The 24,528-nt window shown below is 48.2% G+C and overlaps 1 protein-coding gene across 1 annotated transcript in view; it reads right to left on the bottom strand.

Moving 5' to 3' along the window:
- PRLR (prolactin receptor) overlaps nt 1-24,237 on the bottom strand; it is a 32,674-nt gene extending 8,437 nt beyond the window's left edge. The window contains exons 1-4 of the mRNA XM_036280575.1: nt 24,192-24,237; nt 5,728-5,836; nt 3,082-3,214; nt 1,635-1,804 (exon numbers count right to left, since the gene is read on the bottom strand). Coding sequence (XP_036136468.1) covers nt 1,635-1,804; nt 3,082-3,214; nt 5,728-5,797 — 373 coding nt within the window. The 5' untranslated portion in view covers nt 5,798-5,836; nt 24,192-24,237. The remainder of the gene's footprint in view (nt 1-1,634; nt 1,805-3,081; nt 3,215-5,727; nt 5,837-24,191) is intronic.
- Nucleotides 24,238-24,528: the final 291 nt, after the last annotated feature.

Genomic DNA, 24,528 nt, shown 5'->3' with positions numbered 1-24,528 from the left:
TAGCCCGAGTTGAGAATCACTGCTTTCCAGTGACGGCCGTGGCTCGTTTTCGAGTTCTTTCAATGGTTTGCCCTCGAACGCTACTTTAATCTTTGAGGGCGAGGCAATTCAAGAAGGAGCCATGAAGAAGAAAGTATTTGGCCTTTAGCATCTAAAGATCTCATATCTCACATATGACTCAAATTTATTTTATTCCGACTTGTCATTGGGATTACCTTTTGGATTTTCTTAAACTAAGACTGAATTTCGTTTCTACCCCATGCTCATTGCAATGATTTGCTGGGGGCAGAAAATATTCAAGTGCGAACCAGCTGGTGTTGGAAGCTTTTTAAGGACTAGCCACTGTGATGATATGCAAGTGAATATTTGAGACTCCTGGCCTAATTTTCCTGTTGGGTGGTGTTAGGTAAATCGGGAAGTCTTGGGTAAACTTGAACCTAATTAGCTTCTCCCTAGATTATTATCTGAAGAAGAGGGCTGACCCTAGTCCTAGCCAACCCATGTGTTGCCCTTAGATTCCCTTTTTCATCCCTGATAAAGCATACAGGCTCCTACAGTGATGCCTAATTGCCCCGCAGCTCAGAGTTGATCAGGCAAAGCAAGAAGCAGCTCGCAAGTTGATTTTGATTTGCTTTGCCAATGATGTCTATAAACCTTGTACTTAGGATCGTGGTCTTCAGCCTGCTGTTCAAATAGCACTGTTTTTGTTTTAACTTTTAAAAATTAATTAATTTTTATTATCGAAAGTAGTACAAATGTTCCCTCTCCCCCCCATTGACCCCCCTCCACCCTGTTCTCCTTTCCCTTGCCTTCACCACACTATTGTCTGTGTGCATGGGTTATGCGTATGTGCATATAAATTCTTTGGTTAATCTCTTCCCACCCCCTCTTCCTTATGAGATTTGTAAGTCTATTCAAAAGCTGTGGTACATTTACACAATGGAATACTATGCAGCTATAAAAAATGAAATACTGTGCAGCATGGAGGAGACCTGGACAGTATTGTGCTAAGTGAAATAAGCCACTTGGAGAAAAGACAAATATCACATAATCTCACATATATGTGGAATCTAATAAACAAAATAAACTGATGAACAAAATGAGACATGGAAGCATGGATCAAGGAGCACTCTTCACTCCCTAAGTGTTTATTTTTCAAAGAAGAGCTCTAATTTCTAAGAAGTATATGTACACTGGCTACTAAATTTGGGCAAAGAGGCTGGAGCTAGTCCTGTGAGTGTAGAAGCAGATGAACTCCTTCTAAGGAGTTCTCTGTGGAGAAGCTCTGCCCTCCAGGGGGAGGGAGAAAAGAAGGCCCAGCTTGCCCGGGGGGAGGGCACACTGGTTGCAGGAGGAGGACTGAGGGGAAGGGTCGATCAAAGAAGCACAAATAGAACATTCTTGTCTGGTGCAAGGGGATGGGAAGAAAGGTCAAGGGAAAGCAGAGAAACACGAGGACCCGGAATGCCAGTCTTACTGTCATGATCGATTCAATAAAAATGGGTTTAAACTACTTAGTAGGTGAGGGTATTGCGAATTGTCTCCTCTTTCTTTCTGGGGATGAATCCATAAGTCAGGAAGACTCAACCTGAGTCTGGAGTCACACATTCCTCCCCCGTCGCCCTTCCCCTCACCTATGTAAGCCACGTCCACGAAGCGCGGGTTCGAGGAACTGCTTCCCATCTGGTTCATGGCGTTTACTGTGATGACGTATATTGTCCAAATGGAGGTGTGCTTCTTGTTAAAGTAACAGGAGTTGGGGCCACCGGTTTTGTAGTCGGGACAGTCATAGATGATTGAATCTCTGCACAAATGATACAGTAGGAGTGAGTGAGAACATAGGAAAAAGAGTCTAGTTTTTTTCTTAATAGAGCAACACCACTGGGTTTTGGGGAGCAGAGCTGAAGGACGAACACCCCAAGCTTCTGTGCCCTGTCCATGTCACCTGGGGGTGAGAGGGAAGAGAATGCTGGGGGAGGGGGTGGCAGTGTCACATTAGAGCCTAATGACTGGTCTCATCAACCCTTCCTTTCTGCAGATTTCTGTGGGCTTTGTGACACCTGCCCCTGCCCATAAACACTTGAACTTTCAATAACCAAGGCATCGGCGTGCCCATGGTTCTGCCAGGGGGTCCTCTCAGGAACAGGGACCTCCCCCCACATTAACACGGAATGGCGATGCATCGCTGCATGCATCTGTTGAATCCCATTCATTTTTGAAAGGATTAAAGAGAATAAAAGCTGATGTGAGTATGTTTCAGATTGCACATCAGCAGATGTGACTAAAGAAAGACATTTCCGGCCCAGGAGGCCCATCCATCTGCTCTCATCAGCCTTGGGGGTCTTGAGGCAAGACACCCCAGACAGGGGTGGAGGAGTACTCCATCTGGGTTCCCAGTTGGAACTCCTGAAATCTGCTTGCTTGACACCCCCCTGGGCCCCAGAAGGGCTGGCAGCTTTGTGTACAGCAAAGTGCAGGCACCAGGAAGCGGGCCAGCGGCTGTTTGCTCCCCCTGGATTCCAGGGGGGTCTCACCGCAGTGTGATGAACCCTCCCCCAGAGAGCACCTCTTTCATTCTGCGCTGCAACGCTGGCTGCAGATGTGAGCTCTGGGGGACCGGGAGGTTTGATGAGCAATTTCCTAAGGAAAAATCCTCACCTTCCTCATAGGGCTATTAATTTTCTCGGACATGAAACAAATTTGAAAAGTTAATGTGCCATGATTGTCAAGGACGACATGACAGTCTTTTTATGTTGCAGAAGTAACTATTACTAAAAAAATTATAAATAGCATCAGGTGTATAGATAAGCACCTGAAATTAATTCACACTCAGTGAATGCTTATATGTGACCTTGGGCTGCAGCCTACGTTTGGAACAGACGGCTGGGAACACCAGTCTGTCCTTAGCCATGGGCATATGTTCTAAGACCCAGAGTAGATGCCTGAAACAGTGGGTAGGCCTGAACGTGGATGCCTGGGGCCCTCCCCTCGGAAGCATGAGCTTTACGGGTGTCAACCCGGGGGAGTGTGGTGATTCTAACTCGGAAGCAGTACTGCTCTGCCTGGAGAGAGGACACGCACCCTTCCTTGCGGTAGGTCAGAGTGTAGTTTGTGGGAAGTCCTCCGTCCGGCCCAGGCTTCCACCAGCACGTGAATGTCTCCTTCTCAGTAGAGCGACATTTAGAGAGCTCAGGTTTTCCAGGAGGAGACTGTCCTAGAAAAAGCCACAAGCCACCGGAATCAATCCTGAGAGCCATTCAAGCATTCCCTCATTCTGCTGGTGACGAGAGCAGACTTATGGGACCACGCCAGGGAGGAGGGCTTGGGGTGAGTAGGCCTAGGGGTGCGGCGCTCCGAAATGCCAAAGAGTTAGCATCCAGCAACCCTCCTCTGTGAGCTGCCCCATGTTGGCGGAACGGGGGGGGGGGGGGGGGGGGAGAGCGAGCTTTGCGGTGGGCGGTGGTGGCGGTGGTGGTGGTGGTGGTGGTGGTGTGTGTGTGTGAGAGATGGAGACACTGGCAACCTAGGATCAAGTGACAAACGACTATTTGAAGAGCGTGAGCATCAGGAGGAGGCGGGACTGGAGAGCGGTGGCCCTTCTGTAATTCCGTGGGGTGTGTGAGGCTGATCTCCACCCAGAGTGTAAGGGTGACGGTAAATCCCCTCCTCTTGCTGACATGGTGCTTCCCGGCACTTGTCCCCTCTGCTCCCTAAGCGACACCTCTCTGCCATTCCCACACAGTCAGCTCATCCTGTGGTCTTGTGTGTTCACTGGGTCACTGGTACTCCTCCTTCCGCTGCCTTCTCCCCTCCCGTCTCCTTCCTTTCCCCTTCACTGTTCCTGAACTCCGTTCTGCTTGACCTGGGACCCGCTCTCAGTACGTCCCCTGCTGTCCCCACCCCCATTTCTGAACCCTGGTGTTTTGTCTCCTTTTCTTTCACATGCCCCCTCTCTCCTTGGGCCTGTGTGTGGTGAGGGGCAAAGGACTTCCCTGTAATTTTATGGTGGTGGGGGGGTGGGCAGGAAACATGGTAAGAAGTTGGGGAGTGGGGAGCTGGTCTCCTGGTTACCAGCTGCCACCATGATCTAAGGTCTGTATCCAGTTCCAGCCCGAAGCTCGGATGTCCGCAAGCGGTGACGTGGGCATACAGTGTCAAGGGGATGGGATGTGCCTCACCCGTAACCCGAAGTTCTTGGTGAGCGGGCCCCTCGTCTCTCCCTTACATGTCAGGTCCCGAGAGGAATGTGTGATGCTGGGTTTGCCCCGATGCTGGGCTGGGAGCCACCCCCACAGGCCTGGTCCCCCTCTGTGCTGAGCTGCGCTCCTGAGCGCTTACTTCAGGAAGCAGGAGCAGAGAGGGGAGCCATCAGGTGTGGGTCTCAGCAACTTGGGGGGTCTCTCTCTTTTCTCTCACACTTGTCTCCCCATCCCTCATGCTGGCTCCAGGCCAGAATCACTAGCTGAGCAGCAGATCAAAAAGAAGAGGGGCCAGGCAGCCCTGGTCAGAAAGCAGGAGTTAACGAGCGGGGACGCGGTGCGCAGGCTGGGCCCAGGCCACCAGGCCGACGGTGTGGCCGGCCGCCCCGCAGCTCCACGCCCCACGGAAAGGGTCCACGCAGCCAGCTGGGGCCCACTCTGGCAACAGTAACTGTGCTCGGCCTCGGGGACAATTTCACAGGCTAAGGCAACGGTTTTGTTTTTATCATGTCTGGGGAGGAGTGTTTGAAATAGAAAGAAAAGTTTGTTAAAAAAAAACAACACTCAAACTCTGTGCTCCGTAACGAGCAAACTCAGAAGCCAGACAGGGCTATTGCTGACCGTCCGAGTACTTGACGTTCCCTGTGGAGTACACTGCTCCCCTCTTTTCTTTTGCCCTTTCTGAAAGTTCCTCTTCCACATCCTCTGGTTATTAGCAGTGCCTCCAGGAAACTCAGAAGAGGACAGGAAAGCCGTCAACTTACAATGAGTCAAATGTTCCTTTCAGAGGAGACAGCCGCATGGGTCCACACGCAGGGCAACACAGAGCCCACCTTAGGAACACATGCCACACCCCGCACAAAAGTACACTTAGGTGCACACTTAGACAAATACACACTGGTACACAACCAGAAATATACACATACAGAGAGGTACACACAGAGAAGTATTTGCAATCAGGCACATATGGAGAACTTAATGCACACACAGGCGTATCCAGAAGTGTACACACCCAGCAACACAAAGGGTGCACACAGGTGCGCAGTGCGGTGTAGCTGTGAACCTCTCTCCCACTGGCTGGGATCCTGGCACAGTGGGCTGTGCCCATTCCCCACCGTGCAACCACAGTCCCTCAGATCTCTTTACAGTTTTCCGAAGATTTTTCACATACATCATTTGAGGTTCAGGAAACATCACTATCCTCAGCCTGAACATGTGGGAGCCCACAGAGATGGGGTTATGGCTCGAGGTACACAGCTGATGCCTGACCACCCGGACCGCAGCGCTGGTCTCGTGGTCTGTAGACCCGCCACGCTGCACGCCCGGCCTGAGGGTGGACGTCGGAGGACAGTGAGAAGCTTTTGCATTAATTTCTAGTGCCAAATATATTGCAAACAACTTAATAGCAGCAAATGCCATGGACATTTTAATTTCTCATAAGTGCATGGCAAGAGGACAGTGCTGGACTCCCCACCCTCTCAGGAAACACCCCCGGGAAAGAAAGAGAGCAGGCCAGTCTCTTACTTACCGTTCAGAAGCTTGGTGTTGAGAAAAAGTAGCAAAATGGAAACAAATGTGGATGCCACATTCTCCTTCATGGTGGCTCCCTTCTGTTTCTACAGGGGATCAGAGGTTCACTGGAAGAGAAGGCACCAGGCTACTTTTCTGAAATAACAGTCTGGTCAGGCACATGCACCACTTTATTCTGGATGTTTGCAGAGGAGTCTTGCTCCCTGCTTCATGTGGATGACAAAACAGGAGGGAAGGGGTGTAGGAAGATGTAACATGGTCCGATGGCTTGGCTGAGACGTCTATGCACACATGCTGGGAAAAATTCCACCACCAGAGGTCACCAGATGACCACGTTCAAGGGCAGCCACGTGGCAGCTGGCTCCTTCGCACTCCCCGCAAAGAAAAACGGTTCCCTGTCAGCCAGCAGTCACCTAACAATATATTGCCTGTTTTGTGTGACACAGACTGTTGCCCCACCAGAGAGATGTTCTGGAAGGGCTTTGATCCACCAGCCAAAAGGAAAGCAGGCTGGAAGTCAGGATACTTGGTCCACTCCCATCTGGCCTCACCGAGGCCACAAAGTTAGGGGGGCTCCCTCTGGAGGTTCAGGCTGAGAAAGTTCTGGAAATCGCTGCTACAGGCATGGCCATGAAGTACACAGTGAATTTTGGTGCACTTCCATGCGGTTTCTTTCTCCCCTTTGGAAATGCCCCCAAAACAAGGAATGCCAAACCCAGCCATAATTCAAGTCTCTGGGGTTCAGAGTGGTAAGTTACATTTGAACCCGCAGGACTGAGAGTTTCAGGAAATTTATTATTAATATATTTTTACCCTTGGAACCAGCTTCAAAGCCTCTAAAAGTCCTTCTTGTTAGACTCCACACAACTCAGAAAACAACGGATTTGATGGACGAAGTGCAAAGGTTGGGAAACACATGGTGTACATTTTCCTCTAAAAAAAAATTTATTTATTTTTAAATCAAGTAAAGAACATCCAAGGGCAAGGCTGCTCATCTTGGGATGTTTGAAATGACTGCGTGTTACATGATGAGCCTCGAAAACACCAGCCTCTTGGTCAGAGGGTGCTTCCCAGCTGAACACCACCTAATAGGCTTTTTGAAATCTTTGTCCACCTGCTCCTGTTCCCTCCGAAATGCTCTCAGAAACAGAAGTCTTAGTGACAGTAGAGGTTCGGGGCTCATAGGTGTCATCAAGTGACTCTCTTCTGTTGGGGCTCTGGGAGGTAGCCAGTGTGCTGTTCTGGAGGAAACTTCTAGACACTCTTCCACTCCCAGACCATACCTTCTAACCCCCTGATCCATCTAACCCTCAGGACCATCTATTGAAATCAATAGTCTATAGTTAAAGACTCATAATTGGTTTAGAATCATGCCTATTGCGTATGCAGCACTTACTATGGGCCGGGCACTGTGCAAAGTACCTGAATTATTAAAATTTCAGTTATCCCTCCCAGAAGCCCCACCAGCAGTACCGGTTACTACCAGGCCCTTTAAAAGATGAGGGAACTGAAGTAAGGAGCAGGTTAGTCAACGTCATCACATGTCATTGGGAGAGAGACATCTGGCAAATCTGAGCACGCGTCCCAATTGGTGGGCAGTCTGTGCTCAATGGTGTGGTTGTTCCACCTTCAATGGGGAGACAATGGAGACAACAGCAGCCAAGCCAAGATGAGCAACACACCGAGCCTTGGGGACCACAGAGTCAGGAGAGCCAGGGCTCAGAGAGGTCACTGCAGTGCCCACCCACTGGTGCCTGAGCCTCTCAAACACTTGATGGCCACTAACCCAGCTCCTTTAGGCCCGGATAGCCCCAGCGGAGTTCTTTGTCCTGGAGAGCTGGTGACCCCAGCTGGCCTTGGGGATGGAAATCCCTCCCACTGGCTGAAGGAGTCCTCTAATATCCTGCTATTGAGATTTCCCTGCTCTTTGGGGCACTGCATCAAAATACTTGGGAGCTGAGAGCGACATGCAATAAGTCACACCTTTGGGGGAGGCCAGATGCTGTCCAGACTTCACTGCCCAATCAGGGCTCCACGTGATTTGCAGAAGAAATGCCTGGACAGGGAGCAGGGCGGGGCAGCTAGAACAGATATTGTTACTGCTTATACTTTCTGGTGCACTGGTCCAGGCACAAAGAAGTTCTAAAAGTGCTTTCAGAAAGTATTTTCTGGACTAAAAAGCAACCACTTTCCCCAGGATTTCCTAAAATATTCTGCAATGTGTACTTTCTGATGCCTTGAAAGCCCATGACGGGGAGTTAGGCACACCCGCAGTGCTGCCATTGTTGCATTTCAGTAGTGATTTCCCAACTCGTTCCGCATCTTGCTCCCCAGCAGGGCGAACAGTCCGGTAAGTAAACCTTCCGAGAGAAAGAGCATCGTAGCTGCTCACTTCTGCGGGAACGTGCTGGATGTTAACCCTGATCACACCTCGTAGTTTTCCCAGTGCTAGGCACACCTCCTGCGGTCACTGACCATTTTTTTTTTTTTTTTTTTATGGCTGACAGACACTAGGCTGGGGATAAATCCTTTTTTTGTCTCTCCGAGCCCACTTCCCCATTGCCAACTGGATCTTCATAAGATCATTCATCCCGACGGGCTGGAGCACCCACCCAAAGACTGTTTTCAGTGATGGTTACAGTGGCAAATGACTCCAAATATTTGGAGTCCAATTAGGAAAAAGTCAGCTCCACATCCCTGCCCGAGGACAGTTACCTTGGCTTCACGCCTCGCCAGCTCCCTGGGTGTGACTATGGTTTGGAAACGGAAGACTGGGAACCAAAGGGCAGGTCTGTAGCAAGTCAGCAGCCCCGACACTTTGGCCACGACCAGCACCTGGCTTCCTCGCCTCTCCCATCATTAAGCTCCTCCCATTACCTTGCTCACATACGCCTTCCCACCTGCTACCTCCCACTGTGATCTGACCCCACAGAACCTCCTTTCCGATCAGTGCTGCGCCTCCCCAGAGCCCCTCCTTCCAAAGCTTCCCTCCAGCGCCCTCTTCCATTAAGCCAGGTGTCTTCACCCGGGCCAACAGTTGAGAAAGAGGTCTGGCAATCTGTGCCCTGGTAGCTTACTGTGCTGGGAAACAGGCGCTACTCCCCCTGGGTGGAAAATCAGGACCACGTTGCCATCGCCTGTACCGATCCCACTCCCTACAGTAAGAAGGGTGTGCCACAGGGGAGGGGCAGTGTGGTCTTCTAAAGTCCCAAACAGCCCCAGGTCCGGGATTCCTTGTCCACAAATCTGCATGTTCCGGTGCACCCAGAGCTTCAGTCAAAGCCAAATGCCAGCCGTCTCTGCTCTGCCATTCTGTGGGACTTGCTCCCAAGACCTAGTATTGGGTGATCCCCAAAGCGAGTCCAGTCCCTCCCTTGTCCTGCCCCCATTTGCCACTGTCACCCGAATGTTCTGCTCAGACTCTAGAAATGGACCTACCATGGTAGGCAGGGATTCTAAGGACCTCCCTAGCTCTTGCAAGCCCAATTCCCATGGAAACGCCAGGCCCAATCCAAGATTTGGATTTCTTTAAAGACAGTCATACATAAGACATGTGCAAATCATAAATATTCTGCTCAACGAATTATCACAAAGTGGATATGCTCATGTTACAACTAGGCCAAGAAAAAGAACACTAACAGCACCCCAGAAATCACTCTTCACCCAGTCTCTACCCACCCCTTCCCAGTAGCAACCACTCTATTGACTTCTGGCACTGCAGATTTGTTTTGCGTACGTTTTGGACTTTATAGAAATAGAATTACACAATATGTAGCTTGTGAGTGGGTGTATCTGGCTTCTTTCATTTCACATTGTATGATTCAGCCTTGCTGTTACAAGTCAGTTTACAAAATTCATTTTCACTTCAGTTCATTCATATTACACTGAATAAAAGACCATAGTTTGTTTATTCATTCTACTCTTGATGGACACTTGCCAGTTTTTGGCAGATTTTGGATTTTGCTGAGACTGGTCAAGGCACAGATGGTAGGGAGACCCCCACCCCACAGCCACTTTGCGTTGCTGCCCTCAGTGATCTACTGCATAGTCAGGACACTGCCTGCTGTATCTCCTGATTGTGAATCCAAATTAAATTTCAAATGCCTTTCCCGTCCTAACAATGCACAATGTCTCATTTCTTGCAAACACATTTGAAGACATTCACCCGTTGCTTTCGATGTTAGGAAGTGTGTCAGGTGCTTCCTTTGGGGTCTGCTGGGTTGGCATCCTCTGCCTACTGGGTTTCCTTACCTGCTGCTCCCCCTGGGTTAGATGGCCTGAGGCTGGCCTGAGAGGCAGAGAACTCCACGTGTACTCTATGATTTCCAGGAGTCGGGTGTGTCTTTCCACTATAGAACGCCAACACTTAGTCTGGAAAACAGAGGACCTCATCTGCTCAGAGTGGGGAGAGCAGGAGGAGGGATTTGTGACTTCACACCAGGGGACAAGATGAAGGTCTTTACACAAACTCTGTCCAAAGTCAGTGGCCAGCGATTGCAGAATGAATAAGTGAATCAATGAAGCCCTAAAAGTCAAAAAGCGGAACAAGATTCTAGGGCATGGGATGAAACGGTGCACATGGAGAACACGTCCTAAGCTAGTGCTATTGAACATTAGACGGCAGCCAGTTCAGCAACGCGTCTTCGGCAGGGCCCAGGAGAGGGTTCAAGGAGAGTGTGCAGCTGCTCTTCCATGCAGACATTGAAAAGTGGGGTGTAGTGCCAAAGCACCCCAGCCGAGATGGGGAGATGACCGGTCCCGTTCTCCCTTGCTGCGTGTGATGAATGTGCCCACACCACGCAGTGTTTGTCCATCGCCAGACCACGTGTTCACACCTTTGTCTGTGAGTTCTCAGAGGAGGACCCTTCTCATGCGATCATCCATTATTGTTATTGTTTATCACTGCCATGGCCAAGTTCCCATTCACTGCTTCCCATAAGGTTTCCATCTCGTTCCTTGTGAGACAGTCTTCGATGGGAAACATTCTGGTTCTTACCACAAGCGAGTCACCGCTACGTAAAATGACCATCACGTCAGAGCCCAGCATTTAGTCAGAACATCACGGCTGCGTGGAGGTGATCAGAAATGGTGTGAAGGCTGATGTAAAATGCCCACCTCATTCCAGACCCGCTCCCTCCCTCCTCTCCCACCAACCCACCGAGTGGCCACCAGGGGAAGACTCCGGAAGACTGCTCGGTGCAGACACACCTAGAGGGGGACAGTCCTGTGCATGGTGACGTCTGCGTGCGGACAATGAGCAGATAGCATTTGTTCAGGCTGGAGCCGACCCAGGATTGATTCCACATCTGGGGGTGCCAACAGGAAGGTGTCCTGGCTCCTCACAGCGTCAGGGTAGATCGCCACCCTGTGGCTTACGCACCTCTGCGCTGGAGTCAGGTGATGAAAGGGAACACGGAGGGTTCCCGCCGCTGAGGCATCGCTCCGAAGCCCAGGGCACCAGTTCCACGCATGCGCACAGCATCCGGCAGCATCTCTGATGAGGCGCGCGCTGATCATCCATCCGACCGCTTGGCTTGAAGGCGAAAACAGGGCCTGGAGGAGTTTCAATCCTCCCTGCCAGGGTACACTTGGAGCAGATGGTAGAAAACGCACGTTGGTCTGACTTTCAGAGAAATCACGAGATCATTAGTCAATAACAATGAAAATGCACCCATAAATTGCAGGTGATGTTTTGCAGTTTACAAAACTGTTGCACAGACATCCGTGATTTGTAGAGTTGAGCCCATGGGCCCACGGACACTTAAAAAAAGCCCTCCGGATGATTCCAGCGGAAAGGCAGTACTGGGAACCACTGGGTGGCATGATGCCACCTACCAGATATAGCCTCTGCTGGGAGGCTCCGTCTGACAGGCGAGAAAACCGAGGCTCAGAGCGGAGCCGGCTCTGTCCAGCGGTGCACAGTGCAGGCGGCACAGCAGAGGGAGTCCAGTCTTTAGATTCTGAGTCCTGACTCAGATGAGTAACAACATCCGAGATAAAATGGCAAACCTTTTTAATTACACGGTGACTGAGGGTTTAGAAAGCACTCTCGTGGTGTCCCATTTTATTCTTACAATAATCCTGTGCAGTGGGTGGGAAGCTCTCATTGTTGTTACTGTTACTACATCTTTGCTCCCAGTTCAAAGATGAGGAAACTGCAGCTCAAAGGGTCTCACACTTTGTCCTTTGACTCACTGCTCAGTAACTCCATGAGCTCTGTCTGCTTTCACACCTGGTCCACTTCCCCGTCAAGCAAAGTGTGCTCAGCCTCACCTGCGTGCGTGGGCATGCAGACATACCGATCGCACCAGCACAGATCAACCCGGCTCCTCTCACTCCGCAGCCCAGAGCAATGGGACCAACAGCCGCCACACAACGCCTGCATATCCCCAAGCAGAAGGAAAACCCCGGTCACTTAAAAAGCAGGTTGTGATCGTGTCCCTTCCTGTCCCGCAGGAGACCCTTTATTGGAATCGGGTGTGATGCAGCCAACTGAGAGAAGAGGAGGAGGAGAAGGGATCAACCACAAGAACAGCCCAAGTGACGCCAGGGGAGATGGTGGCCCAAGCCAGGCAAAGTAATAAGTAATCTTCTATTTGTTTATTTGTAGATCTCACTGGGATAGCCAAATCTGCTTGAGCACGCATTCATTCATTCATCAAGTATTTATCTCCCTCCCTTCTTTCAGGCCACTGCTCAAATGTCACCTCATTGGCATCCTTCACTGACCACCGTCTTCAAATTCGACCCTTCTCCAGCCCTGCTCCACATTCTCATTCCCCTGCCCCACCTGGCTGCCTTCCAGAGCACTACCATCATCTGACCTATGATACTTTTTCCTCACTTATTTGTTGATAGTGTGTCTCCTTCCACTAGACTACAAACTCCATGAGAAGAGATTATGCAGGACCATGCCTAGGACAGTGACCTATATCCTAATGATCTCACAATGTTCAGCTTTGTGTATGTTTTGAAAAGCATACTTGTCGTGTCTTAATGAAATAAGGTGTGCACCTTCCAGGGGCTTTTGGTTTCCTTGCTCCCCTAAGATCCCAGCAATCAGCAGCCAGCTGGTCAGCGGCGCTAGAATCCTCCTATTCCTCTTCCTTTCAGAGTGCGGAAGAAGAGAAATTTCAGAGCCAGACGATCTGGTTTGCAATCCTGTTTCTGCCACTTACTAGATGTGTAATCACCGACAAATTACTTAACTTTTCTGTGCCTTAGTTTCCTCATTTGTAAAATGGGAACGATGTTAGGACCATCCTCACAGAGCCGTGATGCAAGTTTAATGCATTAGTATTTGCAATTAGCTTAAAACAGTGCCCATCCTACAATGGGCCTATACAAATGTTTGCTAAAATCCCTCCATTGCCCCTTCGCTGACTGCTTCTCCCTCCTTACTCTCTCCAACCTAAGATCTTGCCACAGCAGAAGGACATATGTAAAGTGGCTCCCTTACAATGGGGAATGTTGAATTTAGAATTTTAATGGAGGAGGTGGGGGTGTGAGCAGACTGGTTTATTGTCCCCAACTATTTGTTCCCTCCCAGTCATATAAGATTGCACACTGCTTTGGACATTGTCATTGGATGTACTCATGCATCTTGTGGGAGGAGTACACATCCTACCTTAATGACTTTGAACAAGGCTGTGTGAAAAGTTTTGGCCGATGGAATGGGAGTGGTTGTGATTGTTCTTGCTGTGTCCAATCAGAAGCCTTAAATGCAGTTGCATGATTCGGCTCAGGCGTTCTTGCTCCTGTTCTCTGCATGCCCTCAGGATGTTCCAGATGGCGGACGGCGGCTACTCCCTCAGTCTGGGTTTTAGCATGAGAAGACAGGCGAGCCCAGGTGAGCCCAGCCAACATCAATCAGCAGAGGCCCTGCCAACCTGCAGCTGACTCACCATTCTTATGTTAAGTGAGTGCAAGGTAAATGTTGCTGGAAGCCACTGAGATAGCGCTGCTCCTTAGCACTGCGAAGCTGATGAATACAACGCAAGGCAGTGGGGAGAAAACGTGTTTGCTGAGACTGTTTAAACATGATGATCTTTTCACAGGGGACTTTCTCTGTGTTATATATGTGCATGTGAATGTGCTGTTCATTCATCCAAACCCCCAAAGAAATCACTATTGTATTGGTAACAATCTGGCCTCTCTCTCTCTCTCTCTCTCTCTCTCTCTCTCTCTCTATCCTCACCGAGGATATTTTTCCTTTTTTTGTTCAGATAGAGTGGGAGGGAGAGAGAGGAAGAAAGAGAGAAATATCGACGTGAAAGGGACACATCGAGTGGCTGCCACCCACACGACCTAACCAGGGCCGGGGACAAATCGCAACCAAGGTACACGCCCTTAGTGGGAACCAAACCTGGGTCTCTCTGGAACACAGGCCGACGCTCTAACCACTGAGAAAACCGGCCAGGGCTGCTATGTATATTTTAATTTTTAGAAACCTGGGCTCAGCAAATAAGAAGGGATATTAAAGTTAAAATAAAAAATAGCCTTGGACCAAAGAGTCACGGGTTCAGTTCTGGTAAAGGGCATGTACCTTGGTTGTGGTTTGGTCCCTGGGCCCTGGTTGGGGTCCTGCAGGAGGCAGATAATTGATGTGTCTCTCTCACGTAGATGTTTCTCTCTCTCTCTCTCTCCAACTCTCTCTGAAGATAAATGAAAAAATATCCTTGGGTAAGGATTTAAAAAAAATAAAAAATAAATTATTGGCCTATTGGCATTGCCCCTCTGGCTCCCTGACTATTTCTCTCAGGAGGAAATGAAGAGCAGGTGTTCTAGAATCATGGCATTTTGGATATGAAAAAGTCGAAAGATCTAAAAGAATTCTGATCCAACCTCTCACTTAAAAAATTTTTTTTTCTTTATTGATTTTAGAGAGAGAGGAAGGGAGAGGGAGATAGAAGCATTGATGAAAGAGAACATCGATTGGTTGCCTCTTTCATGCCCCCCACAGGGGATTTGGCCTACAACCTGGGCATGTGTCCTGACCAGGAATCGAACCAGTGACCTCTTGGTGCATGGGTCGATGCTCAACCACTGAGCCACACCGGCCAGGCACCAACCTCGCACTTTTACACGGGTTAAAAGTGGGTCAACTGAGACTTGGGAAGGTGAAATGCCTTGACCGAGTGCCTGCTGGGAGAATCTTCAGAGCACTGAGACTGGGCTGTGTGCACATCTGAAAAGGCTGACAAGTCTAAGAAGAAATTCTCAAGAATGTGTCAAGAGCCTTTTTCCTCTTGGATTTTGATGTTTTTTTCTACCACTTCAGTTAGAACCCTGGGAGACCATTCACAAGAGTATTAAAAACTTCTGATATCTGTCAGAATTTGGTTCTCCTTTTCTTTGTGGGCACACAAAGTTTACCTCTTTGACCCCTGTAGTTAGATGGGGTCAGGTGATTGAGTGGTGGCTTCTGAAAGTGGGCAGAAATGATACATTTTTAGTATAGTCCTGGTCTTTAAAACGTCCCACACATTCTCATCCCCCCCCCCCCCCATCCATGATTGGCCAGAGGAAGATGAAATTGAGGATGTCGAGGTCCTAAGGGCTTAGTGCAGCCAATAGGTGGAAGGGTCACTTGGCCCTGCTGATGCCCACTGGACTGTGACATGGGTGAGAAATAAAGCTTTGGTTGTTAAGCTTCTGAGATATAGAGAGGTCAAGTTATATAACGGCTAGCCTTAGCCTGACTAATCCAGAGACAACTTAGTTTAATATGGTAACTACTGCATTTAACCAAGTAAAAGAGCTGTGAATAAGAAGGAAAATGGTGACACCTGGCCTACAGCCAGTGTTCTGTCTTGAATACCACGGTCCCTTCTCAGAGTGCCCTCTGCCTTGCTTCCTCTACATATTCAGCCTCTATACACTGTTACCTTCTATATGTCCATATGTCTTCAACCACACCTGTCAGATGGCTGGCTGAATATTTTTATAAGGCTACATATAAAACACAATATTCTGATTCACAGATCTACTGACAAAGCATTGACCTTGAGCTCAGCACTCCGTAACACATTTCTTCCACTAATCAATAGGCCTTTCATATTACTGAGGGATATGTTCTCAGACCTTATTGATTCCCCCAGCACAGCTGTTCACAGGCATGGAACTTAAAGCCAGGGACAGATGGTGACAATGCCAAATGAGATGTGGTTGCTTGAGAAGTGTTTGAATAGTGATGCATTTCTGTATCCCAAAGGAAGACAACTGCACGTAGGAAAATATGACCTAATATGCTTGACATCTTAAAAGGCAAGAGCTATTGTCAACTATGAATGGATCTCTCTCTAGATCTTAATAAGTTCACCATCCCGTCAGTGTGCATTGACAAAGAGGTACACTACCTGCTAGGCTTCCTGTACCAATGTACTTGCATATGGAAATGAAGTCGGCCCATACAAAGTCTGTGTACTTGGCCACCGTGACATTAGCCTGGAAGAACCTAGTAAATCATTGTTGACTTACTGCTTTACAATAATAACATCACCTCTTTGTTCAACATACAATTGATGGTACATCTTCCAGGCAACCCTCTCTGAGACCCCCAAAGAAAAAAATAAAAATTAGAAAATCAATATCCAAAAGGTTAGTTAATTTCTCCTTACCTTTGTAAACACTTGTCTTGAGAGATCATCCATGATAATTCCCCCCTTAGCCTGGCAGACATCCTAAGGTGGCATCTCCATGCCTCTCAATCTCACCAGAGAAAAACTCATGTTAATATCACCACAAAACAATATGATTTGGAATAGAAGTTTGCTGCTTTACTGATAGCCGCAGTTTTATTAATTGTAAATTTATTAATTGCTTTTCTTTATTGATATTAAAGGGAGAGAGAGAGATGGAAACATCAATGAGAGAGAACATTGACTGGTCGCCTCCTGCAGGCCCCTAACTGGGGATCGGGCCCACAACCTGGGCATGTATCCTGACCAGGAATTGAACCAGCGACCACTTGGTGCGTGGGCCAATGCTCAACCACTGAGCCACACCAGCTGGGCAATTGTACATTTATTTACAAGTCAGAATGCAAATGGTTTGGAATGAATTTCATGGTGTGCCTAAGCAGGGAGCTAATCCACACCTGGATTTTTGGAGTGCATTTCTGAATGCCTTTGATCGCCTAAAGAATCCCATTACAATTCTCACCTTTTCTTTGAAGCCCTGTGTGTGTGCCAAGCTCCTGGAACCACGTAGACCTGGTAGGTCAGAATGGGAAGAGCAGCAGATAATGCCGACTTTCGCATCTGCGCAGATCAGGAGATGTCCTGCTTAACAGAGGTCTTCTGAGTGCCCAGGAGCCCTTGCATGCTTACAGAATGAAGGCTGAGTAGATCAGGTGGCACAGTCTCCAACAGGAGCCTAGTTTTCACTCTTTGCCCATCTGGAGGCTACACACAGCCTTTTGTCACTCCGTGTGCTAACAGCACGGGAATCTTGTGGGTAGACAGGGTAGCACAGTTCACAGCAGACACTGCTAGGCATCTCTGTCACCGCCTCTAAAATGCCTCTCCCTGTCCAGTTGTCGTATGTTGCCCCTGTATCTTCCTTCCACACTCCTCCAAAACCCGCTCGATAATTCCAAGCAATGCTGCTCTCAGACTCAGCTTGCATATCACACTGACCACAAATGTCAGGCTGATTGCTAGAGAAATTATAACCATCCAGTGTCCCCCAAAGTAGACCCCCGTGAGGGACTTAGCTCTCCCACCATGTGGCACATTAAAGCCTTTATACCCCCCCGAAATGGCTCCTTTTCTGTGCAGGATTATAGCTGCTAGAAAGAGTGATTTCTCAGTATTGTTTCAGAAGCAATAAGATTGGCACACGGTCATCCAACCAGAAGCCCAGCTGCCTCCTCATCCTCAGTTGCAGCCTTCCTTCCTTCAGGCAGGGACTCCCTTGGGTGTCCCCACAGTGGGGGATGCCCTGCCTACAGAGCACCCAGGACCGGACCCTGTGTTAGAACTGATAATTAATCCTGATTTATCTCTCTCTCTCCACACCCTCCCAGGCTAGAATCTTATTGATGTCAAGACTGTGTTGATTATTTTTTCTTCTGTATTCCTCATATTAAAACAAAGCTCAATGCATAGAAGGTTCTCAATAAATGGTTTTGAATAAATGAAATGTGTGGGGTGTCAGCTGCATTTAGAGGGAAGTTGTTAACGATATTATTCCGATGATTAAAGGCTGTTAATCATCGGAATGTGTGGTTCAGAGAGGTGATCCTTGTTGGTCTCAGCTGGTTAAAAAATGAATAATAATGGCAATGTGCGTTTTAATAGGATTTTCATTTTCAAAGTGTTAACAGAGAAAATATTTTATTTTGTTCTTTTCCCAACCCTGTGAGATTGCAGGATGTTATCAACAAGTCTGCAAAAATTTCTGACTGCTCAGTGGTATAAACTGGTAAAATCTTTCAAGAGGTAATAGTTATTAAAAGCCTGAAAAATGTAAATGTACTTTGAATTGGAAAATACACTTTTAGAAACTTATTCCAAATGAACAGATATGTGCAAAGAAACATTTCTGTACAAAAAGAATCCCCCAGTGCTATTTGTAAAAAGAGAAAATTGGATAAACCTGAAAATCAAATCATAAAGAATTACTGAACTAATCATTGTATGGGCATATCATGAAATATTATTTAATCTTTTTAAAATAACCTAATAAACATGTTAATGCTATGGAAACATCTGAAGGAAAAAGAAAAATGGGTACAGAAAATAGATGTTTGACTTCTATTCTAATACGTGTCTCCCACATGTGCACAGAAAAAAATCTGGGTCCGGCCACTGTGGTTCAGTGGCTGAGCATGGACTCATGCACCAAAAGGTCACTGGTTCGATTCCTGGTCAGGGCACATGCCCAGGTTGTGGGCCGGATCCCCAGGGGGGAGCATGCAGGAGGCAGCCAATCGATGTTCTCTCTCATTGATGTTTCTCCCTCTCTCTCCCTCTCACTTCCTCTCTCTCTAAAATCAATAAAGAAAGAAAAATTGGAACTAATATATGCTGATATATTAGCAGTTTTTATCTCTGGGAGGATTATTTTAATATAAAAATTATTACTTTTTAAGTAAAATGAAATAAAATATTACTAAATACCTCAACAATAAAAAAAGTTACTACATTTATAATTGAGGGGGAAAAATCCTCATAAAAATTTTACCACCGCAAAACAATCTCCTAGTGACAATCTGTCATTTCATGGCAGAAATACAGAGAGAAGGTCCCCACGAGAGTGGAATACAGAAATTGCTTGTTTGTGTTGGAGAAACATTTCAGCAGCTGCTGGAGGCCAATCTCCTGTGTGTCTGCGCAGGCCACCTCTGGGGAATGAAACGAGTATTTCAGCAGTTCGTGATGTCCCAAAGCCTGCTCACTTGGTTTGAGGAATTCCCTCTACTTCTCCGAATTTCATCACTGTGTTTATCTTAGGGTTATTTAAAATCCTGAGGGGCGACTAGCCATTATTGGTCATTAACCTTCTGACAAGTGGGTCAAAGGCAATTTCATGGAAAAAGTCCTTTTTCAGAACTTCAGAGAAGGGTGGGATCATCTTATTTAAAGAGAGTTTAAGAAGTTCTTAGACTCTCTGAGAAGCTGGCCTCTCAGATCTCTTCCTCCGTAGGATGCAAAGGGGGGTGGGCCGAGGGGAAGCAGGTGGTTCAGCAGTCGGAGCATCTCGGCCACTACCAGTGCCGCTCCCTGTACCAGCACGTCCTGCCTCCACCGGCTTTAATCACCACCCTTCTCACTCAGGTACACTGTGTTCTTTCAAACTTGCTTCTTCATTCAAAACTTCTGGGCTATGGATCCAGCCAGATAATTACTTGACTTTCTTACTGGCTTACATGCTCTCTTTTCCTTCTTTCTCCTTTTCCCAGCTGCCCTAGGAAGCCCTGTCTTAGCAGCGAGGCCAGTCTGTCCAATACAACTGTGATGGCCAGTGTCTGTAGTTAGGCTGGGCCTGCGGATGGAGCAGCAAGTACTCCCAGTGCAGACTCATTGAGTGAGAATGGGGAGGAGGAAGGGAAACCTGGATTCATCATTTTTTAAATGCATTTTTAGAAAAACTCAAGGTCGGCTTAATGTGGTGGCTGGAAAACCCACTCATCCATCCATCCACCCATCCATCCATCCACCCATCCATCCATCCACCTATCCATCCACCTATCCATCCATCCACCCATCCACCCATCCACCCATCCACCCATCCACCCATACACCCCTCCACCTATCCATCCACCCACCCATCCACCCATCCACTCATCCATCCATCCATCCATTTTAAAGCAAATGTCCACTGAGCATCTGTGATACACCAGCTCTGGGCAGGGCCCCAAGAATATAGTGTTGTGCTAAAATAACCATGCCAGTATTTAGTCTGATGGAGAAGAGAGAAGCTAGTAAGACACTTAAATGTACATGATGCAAGCATTAAGGACATCTGCAGGCACCCTGAGAGCCAACGGCGCATAGATCTGACCTGGTCAAGGAGGCGGGGGCTTCCTTGGGAGGCCACCTTGGGATTCTCTATTTATGGCCCTGTGCACAGCTGACAGGGCAGACACTGCTGGGGGCCTCCCCAACAACCATGTTCCCATTTGTGTTTGCTCACAGAGCCCAGTTTGGTCAGCGACCACCTGTCCAGTCCCAAGGGATGAGGAGGTATCAGTCCAAGGTAACCACGGTAACCTCATATACTGTTTGCCTGTGATCGGTGTAGGAGTGGTTAACTCTCCAGTTCTGACCACTGAAACATCACAGAAGTCTTCCAGGGTCGGCTGGGAAAGATTTTCCTCCCAGGGAAAGAGAGAGAAGCTAATACTGTAACAGCGCTCCACAGTACTGCAAGTGTGAGCCAGTGTCGTCAGCAAGGAGGGACATTGCTCCCCAGACCCTCCATGCCCCTCAGAGGCTCCGAGCACAGGTCTAATTCCAGGGGGAGGGAGTGCTCCTTTTCTCCTGCATGTCTTCTCACTTGGGGGCTCCCAAGGCTAGACTCTGGGATACCGACGAGCTGCCATGTGCCACCTGGATGATGGTTTCCCTCCGGCTGAAGCCCAGGGACTCCTGTGTGTGGGAGGCTCTCAGCCCCTCCCAGCTCCGCATTCGGGACAGGGTCTCTTGCTTCCCAGAGAGCTCCCAGGTCTCAGAGGCCATACAGTGGAGGACATGGGGCCCAAAGCCAACTCCACTCACTCCTTTATTTTCCAGTGTCAACACAAACAGCTTTGTGGTGGGCGGATGCATGTCTGCTTGGCGCTGGGCCCCTGGCAGAGAGTACAAAGTTTGCCTTTGGTCTCATTTCACTTTCTCTTTGGCATTCTCTTCTCCATCTTTCCGCACTGAGCTGATGATTTCAGGCTCCCCGCTTTCCAGAACTCTCCACTGCCAGCACCAGCCTCAGTGTGCAGGAGTGCTACACAATAGAACTCTCTACGGTGATGGAAATGTTCTATATCTGTTCTGTCCAACATAGTAGCCATAACCACGTATAGCTATTGAACATTTGAAATGTGGCCCGTGTGACTGAGAAATGCCTTTTTTAAAATTATTTAATTTCAATGAATTTCTATTAAAATCGCCACAGATGGCTAGTGTATTGGACAGTGCAGGTCTGGAAGTCAATACCTCAACCATTTCAGTCTCTCCAACGTAATCACAAGTAACCTGTCCTGCGTCCCAATTCCAAGGCTCTCTTCTTAGACATGTACCAACGTGTTGATCCAATGAGCAAATTCCTATCCATTAATTACTGTCTCATCTCTCTTAGATAAGCTCATAGATTTTGAGCAATGCCATACTTTAGTCAAAGCAGAGCTTCAAGTGATAGGAATCTGAAGGACTCTGGTAGGCAAGCAGGGTGGGCAAAAGGATTATGGGCCTCGAGTTTTACACTTACTTCAAAGCACACTCTGTGGATGGGCACATCCTCCCCAGTGCCTGGGGCTGCTTCTAGTTTCCTCCCAGTCTTTTGTAGTCTGGGGAGAGTTAAGGTCACAAATATGCAGATGAGAGCCTGGGAAGTGGAGGTGGGAGGGGCTGGAGAGGGGAGGGTTGGAATGGGAATAGCCCAAAAGATGCCAAGTTCTTGCAAAAGAACCTGGCATGCCAGTGGTGGTGATCTGATCCACCCTGGGGAGGAGGTGCCAGGGAGCGGTCCTTAGGGAGTCATTGTTACGACTGGGACAAGATTGAAGAGTCGACAGTTCCATCACAGAGCCCAGAAACCAGATTGAAGGCCACAGAATAGACTGTGACAGTTTTGGTAGAGTCTCAGACAGGAATTGTATTTCCATTCTTAATTCTAATCTCCCCTAATTTTAGGGGTGTATTTTTCTCCTTCTGAATTCTGTTATGAACATTGCTTTCTCCATGTTCTCTCCACCCCAACACTGCGCTGCGTTTCCGGTTCTCTTGGCTGACCATACAACTGCTATCAGGTTCTCACCTGTGAGTTCACAGGTGCCCTCGGCATCACATGCAGCCCTTGCAAAACAAACACTAGGTTGGATAAAGGGTGGAAGGTAATGGGGGGGTGGATGCCGGGAAACAAGGTCAACTGGGGCATGAGAGGCCCAGGTGGAGAGGAGCAGGAAGCGCAGATACCCACCGCAGAGCTATGGGATTTGCTCTTGGGGCCTCAGTCGCCTATCGTTACCGTGGGTGAATCTGCTACCACTACATGCCCTGCTCTTCACTCTAAGGAATGGAAGAAGGGCTTTCTAGTTAAGCCACTGCCTAGAACACATGCCTATGTGTTTACAAAATATCACATTTTATGAAATAAATTGGAGACTAAATCTTTTGTGCAAGAATGTGGTCTATAAATATGTACACATACAAAGGGGAAAAAATCACAGCCAAATTCCTCTGGTGCCTTGCAACACAGTTCAGGCCTCGCACTGCCTCGCTGGAGCTCCTCAGGCTCACGAAGGGAAGGACAGCTGAGGGTTCAGCGTTACCCTGCTCTCTCACGGGTGTCTTTCCTTCAAGCTGGTCTCATGAGACATTTGGCGCCAAGGAGCAGAAGCCCAGAAAGGAGAAAGAAACTCAGAGAAGCCGGCTGCGTTGATTCACTGGTTGCAATGTTGCCAAATACTCCTGGGCACAGGGTCCAGTTGTGCCAAAGCTTTTTGACTTCCCCACTTTTCCTCTGAGGAAGACATTTAGCAATGTCTGGAAACATTTTACTGTCACACCTTGGAGGGAAATTTTAGACATCATTGAAGATCTGAAGACATCATTGGTTGTTACAAGGTGGGTGGGTTAGTGTCCTACCGGCATTTAGTGGGTAGAGACCAGAGATGCTGTTAAACACCCTACAATGCACAGTACAGTCCCTAGGACAGAGAACTATCTGGCCCAGAATGTCAACAGTGCTAACGTTGAGAAACTCTGACCCAGGGGGAAGGCTCAGGCTTGGTTCTTGTCACTGAAATGTCAGCCCTCAAAGGGCTAGCACTGTTTTCAATGTTGGAAGACTAGAAAATACCCTGGGGTGGTTTCAGGAAATCCTAGCATAATTTTGGCTAGAATTCTCTTCTGCTTGATGACTTAGTGTCACATCTTCACGAGTCCGTAAGTTCCTCTGAAAGAGGGAGTACATTCTCACGGTTCCACATGTTACACATGTCAAGTCGCTCTGGCTGGGGGTGGTGGTCTATTCCCATTTCACTGCAGTATATACGGAGCCCTGAAGCTCCAACTGTAAGGTGGTATCATAATACATCACAGCCTGTTTGTCAGCTGGGCCTGGCGTCCTAGGAGGGCGGAATCGGGACATGGTGTGCGAGCTGGTGTGAGGGGCATGTGAGTTGGGTACTTCTCAGCCAGCTGCACTCCACAATGGCAATAGGATGTTGTAGGTGGGGAGAGGAGCCCCTCAGCTTGTGAGAGCCAAGCCAGCAGACGGTGCCCGGGGCTCGGTGGGTTGAGGTCTATCAAGTGATTTTCCTTGCCAATGGTTGATGGGAGATCCAGAGCCCATCGCAGATGAGTCTTTCTTTCAGGTCTGACAATGGGATGGGAGGGAGGGGACACTCAGTGGCAACAATATTAGAGAGCTGAAGGGGGCCAGAAAGCGATGGCAAGAATTTATGGAGAACGGCTTGGGAAGCTATAAGAAAATACCGTATTTCTTTTTCTGATTTTAAAAATAACACAGTTGTTTTTGAAAATCTCTCAAGTTTAGAAAAATATAAAGAGAAAATAAAAATCTCCCATAATTGCTCCTCTAGGTGATGCCAGCTATTAATAGGTACTTTTGAGAAAAACAGAGAAGGGCAGGCGGGGAGGCCGGCGGGTCTTTGAGAGGAGCACAGCGCAGCAGCTGACTGGTTTGGGGTTCTCTCTGGGAGCCGGGACAGTGGAGTCCCTGCCCTGCCTGGACGAAGTGACAGTGGGAGAGACGGGCATGTGATCAAGGTCCCCTTACCTCCAGGCTCATGTGCAGAGCATTCTTAGTGTTCACCTCCATGAAAGCACGAGTTCTTTAGCTGAAAGAGGAAATGATTTATTTTAGCTCAAAGATGACAAAACAGGAGACACCATTTCTGACTCGCCTTGTAGCCCCAGCAAGACTGAACTCACTGCACTTCGGGACAGGCACAGGCCAGCTCTAGGGTTTTGGGGTTACTTTGCTGGCAACTTCATTATGAAGTAATTTCAAATTTATAAAAAAGATGCAAAAAGAGTTAAAAAAGTCCCATATACCCTAATTGTTAATATTTTGCCACATTTATCGGTCTTTTCCTTTTCTGTATACAAAAATT

This window comes from Molossus molossus, unplaced genomic scaffold (assembly GCF_014108415.1).
Source record: "Molossus molossus isolate mMolMol1 unplaced genomic scaffold, mMolMol1.p scaffold_m16_p_3, whole genome shotgun sequence".
NCBI lineage: Eukaryota > Metazoa > Chordata > Mammalia > Chiroptera > Molossidae > Molossus > Molossus molossus.
This window is presented reverse-complemented; position numbering and strand designations above follow the sequence as displayed.